Below are 4,971 nucleotides of genomic sequence, written 5' to 3' on the forward strand. Positions count from 1 at the left end.
TCTTCCTCCTCTTTTCCCCCCCCCACCCCGAGGCTGCAGCCGGGTCAGGTCCCTCAGGAGGCTCCTGCAGGAGGGACGTTCCCCCAGGGCTTACTGGTGGCACTGGGAGATCAGGAGCCCCAGGTCCCTGCACGAGGGCTCAGGCAACTGCAGCTTCTGCTCGTAGAAACGTTCCTTCTGACCCCCAAAAAAACCCCAAAAAGGACATTTCAAGAGCTTGGATCCATCTAGGAGGAGGTTCCTCCCATGGAGACACCAGAAGAACCTCAGGTGGCCCCTCTTTGGGTCCCACACCCCCCTACAACAGTTGGGGTGGTGGGATCTCAGGGGGCTTTGGGTGGGAAGGACCTCAAGGATCCTGGTCCACCAAGGACACCTCCCAGCAGCCCAGGTGGCTCCAACCTGCCCTCGGGCACTTCCAGGGGTGGAGGAACCACCTTGAAGACCATCTAGGGGAACATCCAGGGGGTCTTCAAGGTCCCTTCCAACCCAAACCATCCCATGATCTGAAGATCATCCAGTCCCACCCATTGCCATGAGCAGGGACACCTCCCACCAGCCCAGGTGGCTCCAACCTGCCCTCGGGCACTTCCAGGGGTGGAGGAACCACCTTGAAGACCATCTAGGGGAACATCCAGGGGGTCTTCAAGGTCCCTTCCAACCCAAACCATCCCATGATCTGAAGATCATCCAGTCCCACCCATTGCCATGAGCAGGGACACCTCCCACCAGCCCAGGTGGCTCCAACCTGCCCTCGGGCACTTCCAGGGGTGGAGGAACCACCTTGAAGACCATCTAGGGGAACATCCAGGGGGTCTTCAAGGTCCCTTCCAACCCAAACCATCCCATGATCTGAAGATCATCCAGTCCCACCCATTGCCATGAGCAGGGACACCTCCCACCAGCCCAGGTGGCTCCAACCTGCCCTCGGGCACTTCCAGGGGTGGAGGAACCACCTTGAAGACCATCTAGGGGAACATCCAGGGGGTCTTCAAGGTCCCTTCCAACCCAAACCATCCCATGATCTGAAGATCATCCAGTCCCACCCATTGCCATGAGCAGGGACACCTCCCACCAGCCCAGGTGGCTCCAACCTGCCCTCGGGCACTTCCAGGGGTGGAGGAACCACCTTGAAGACCATCTAGGGGAACATCCAGGGGGTCTTCAAGGTCCCTTCCAACCCAAACCATCCCATGATCTGAAGATCATCCAGTCCCACCCATTGCCATGAGCAGGGACACCTCCCACCAGCCCAGGTGGCTCCAACCTGCCCTCGGGCACTTCCAGGGGTGGAGGAACCACCTTGAAGACCATCTAGGGGAACATCCAGGGGGTCTTCAAGGTCCCTTCCAACCCAAACCATCCCATGATCTGAAGATCATCCAGTCCCACCCATTGCCATGAGCAGGGACACCTCCCACCAGCCCAGGTGGCTCCAACCTGCCCTCGGGCACTTCCAGGGGTGGAGGAACCACCTTGAAGACCATCTAGGGGAACATCCAGGGGGTCTTCAAGGTCCCTTCCAACCCAAACCATCCCATGATCTGAAGATCATCCAGTCCCACCCATTGCCATGAGCAGGGACACCTCCCACCAGCCCAGGTGGCTCCAACCTGCCCTCGGGCACTTCCAGGGGTGGAGGAACCACCTTGAAGACCATCTAGGGGAACATCCAGGGGGTCTTCAAGGTCCCTTCCAACCCAAACCATCCCATGATCTGAAGATCATCCAGTCCCACCCATTGCCATGAGCAGGGACACCTCCCACCAGCCCAGGTGGCTCCAACCTGCCCTCGGGCACTTCCAGGGGTGGAGGAACCACCTTGAAGACCATCTAGGGGAACATCCAGGGGGTCTTCAAGGTCCCTTCCAACCCAAACCATCCCATGATCTGAAGATCATCCAGTCCCACCCATTGCCATGAGCAGGGACACCTCCCACCAGCCCAGGTGGCTCCAACCTGCCCTCGGGCACTTCCAGGGGTGGAGGAACCACCTTGAAGACCATCTAGGGGAACATCCAGGGGGTCTTCAAGGTCCCTTCCAACCCAAACCATCCCATGATCCCATGAAGTTCTTCCCTCTGAGGGTGGGGAGACCCTGGAAGGGGCTTCTCAGAGAAGTTGGGGATGATGGAAGTGTCCAAGGGCAGGTTGGAGCCACCTGGGCTGCTGGGAGGTGGCCCTGCCCATGGTGGGGGTTGGATCTAGATGATCCTGAAGGTCCCACCAACCCAACCCATAATCCCAGGACCTTCTGAATTGGGGCTGGGGAAGGGAAGTCACCTCAGAAGGAGTCCTCTCCTTGAGGGGCACGTCAGCATCGAAGCAGATCTCCAGCAGGGTGGTCCCAAAGCTCCACTTGTCCCCAGCTGTGCTCAAGTTCCTCGTGTCCTTCAGACATTCCGGGGCGATCCAAGGGATCCGATCCACACGTTCTTGGGGAGAAGGGAAAGTGAAGGTGGTGGAGGAGGAGGAAGGTGGGAACAGAAGAAGGTTTTGGACACTGTGTGATCTTCACAGCTCAACTAGGTGAGCCAGAAGGACCTGGAGAGGATGGAGAGTTGGGTGGTGGAACCTCCTGAGGTTCTCCAAGGGGTTCAACCCAAGGAGGAACAACCCCCAGGGAATAGAAGAAGGTTTTGGACACTGTGTGATCTTCACAGCTCAACTGAGTGAGCCAGAAGGACCTGGAGAGGTTGGAGAGTTGGGTGGTGGAACCTCCTGAGGTTCTCCAAGGGGTTCAACCCAAGGAGGAACAACCCCCAACAGGGAATAGAAGAAGGTTTTGGACACTGTGTGATCTTCACAGCTCAACTGAGTGAGCCAGAAGGACCTGGAGAGGTTGGAGAGTTGGGTGGTGGAACCTCCTGAGGTTCTCCAAGGGGTTCAACCCAAGAAGCAACAAGGTCCCACAGGGAATAGAAGAAGGTTTTGGACACTGTGTGATCTTCACAGCTCAACTGGGTGAGCCAGAAGGACCAGGAGAGGATGGAGAGTTGGGTGGTGGAAGCTCTTGAGGTTCTCCAAGGGGTTCAACCCAAGGAGGAACAACCCCAGGGAGCAGCACAGGGTGGGGGGACCTGCTGGGGAGCAGCTCCATGGAGAAGGACCTTGGGATCATGGTGGCCAAGAAGTGATCCATGAGGGATCAACGGGCCCTGGTGGCCAAGAAGGCCCATGGGCTCCTGGGGGGCACCAAGGAGAGTGTGGGCAGGAGGGCAGGGAGGTTCTCCTGCCCCTCTGGTGAGGGCCCATCTGGAGAAGTGGGTCCAGGGCTGGGCTCCCCAGAAGGACAAGGAGCTGCTGGAGAGGGGACAGCAAAGGCCACCAAGGGGCTGAGGGGACTGGAGCATCTGGCCCATGAGGAAAGGCTGAGGGAGCTGGGGCTGTGGAGCTGGAGAGGAGGAGCCTGAGGGGGGGTCTCCTCAAGGCTGCTCCAGATCTCCAGGGGGGCAGGAGGGGGGGACCAGGCTCTTCTCAGCAGTGAATGAGTCCATGAAGGTCTCCATAAGGTTGGACCTGATGATCTCTAAGCTCTTCCCCAACCCAAAGGAGCCCATGAAGGCCCCCAGATGGTTGGACCTGATGATCTCCAAGGTCTTTCCCAACCCAACCAAGTCCCTGAGTCCATTGATCCCCATCCCTGGAGGTGCCCAAAGCCCTGGAGATGGTGCTGAGGGACCTGGTTGAGCAGTGGACTTGACTGAGTTGGGTTGGATGGTTGGACTTGATCTCCAAGGTCTTTCCCAACTGGACTGAGTCCATGAGGGTCCTCATATGGTTGGACCTGATGACCTCCAAGCTCTTCCCCAACCCAACCAAGTCCATGACTCCATGAATCCCCATCCCTGGAGGTGCCCAAAGCCCTGGAGATGGTGCTGAGGGACCTGGTTGGGTTGGATGGTTGGACCTGATGATCTCCAAGGTCTTTCCCAACTGGACTGAGTCCATGAAGGTCTCCATAAGGTTGGACCTGATGATCTCCAAGCTCTTCCCCAACCCAACCAAGTCCATGTGGAGTCTCCAGTGGTGGAGCCTCCACCTCTGGACCCACCCAACCCCACCCCATGGCCACCCCCATGTGGCCACATCTGCTCTGGGTCCCCCTGCTCTGCTGGGAGGTGGAACTGGGGGGATCTCCAGAGGTTCCTTCTCATCAGGATGGGGTTGGTACCTTCTCTGGAGAGCACAGTGAAGCTGACACCAGGATCACTGAGCTTGATGAAGGGAGCTGATCCCTCTTCCAACCCTTTCCTGGCCACCAGGAGGTTCTTGGCACAGACATTTCCATGGACCAGGTTTTTATCCTCCTGTGGGAAAAGAAGGAGAAACCTGGAGGAGAAACCATCATCTCCAAGGTGACCTTTTGAGGACCAAACTTCAAGTTCATGGGAGGAGAACGAGGAACCGAAGAAGAAGGTTCCGAGATCGACGTCACCTCCTGGTGGTTCCACCTCCTGGATTTTCCCAAAGGAATTGAGGAGAAGGATTATCCAGGATTGGGATGAAGATCTGGAGAAGCAGGAGGTCCACCTGCTCAACCTGCTGGTGGGTGGAGCTGGGGAAGGAAGGTCCATCATTCCCAGGTGGAGGGAAGCGAAGCTACGGAGTCGGGATCCGGGGGGAAGGTGGGAAGGAGGAGCAAGGAAGGGTTTGGTGGGACATAGGGATGGAATTTCCTCCTGGAATTCCATTGATCTCCTTGGAGGGTAGAGGAGAAGTGGGAAGAGGGAGTGAGGAGGGACCTGGTGGGACACAGGGATGGAATTTCCTCCTGGAATTCCATTGATCTCCTTGGAGGGTTGAGGAGAAGTGGGAAGGAGGAGCAAAGAAGGGTTTGGTGGGACAAAGATTGGGAATTTCCTCCTGGAATTCCATTTGTCTCCTTGGAAGGTTGAGGAGAAGTGGGAAGAGGGAGCAAGGAAGGGTTTGGTGGGACAAGGATTGGGAATTTCCTCCTGGAATTCCATT

The 4,971-nt window shown here is 57.4% G+C and overlaps 1 protein-coding gene across 1 annotated transcript in view; it reads right to left on the reverse strand.

Moving 5' to 3' along the window:
* The window catches only part of LOC104391958 (non-receptor tyrosine-protein kinase TYK2-like), a gene marked incomplete at its 3' end in the record, with an annotated part of 24,121 nt that overhangs the window by 2,620 nt on the left and 16,530 nt on the right, over positions 1 to 4,971 (reverse strand). The window contains 3 exon segments of the mRNA XM_010001310.1: positions 27 to 177; positions 2,284 to 2,435; positions 4,175 to 4,310. Coding sequence (XP_009999612.1) covers positions 27 to 177; positions 2,284 to 2,435; positions 4,175 to 4,310 — 439 coding nt within the window.

The sequence above is a fragment of the Chaetura pelagica genome, unplaced genomic scaffold (assembly GCF_000747805.2).
Source record: "Chaetura pelagica isolate M959 unplaced genomic scaffold, ChaPel_1.0 scaffold1587, whole genome shotgun sequence".
Lineage (NCBI taxonomy): Eukaryota > Metazoa > Chordata > Aves > Apodiformes > Apodidae > Chaetura > Chaetura pelagica.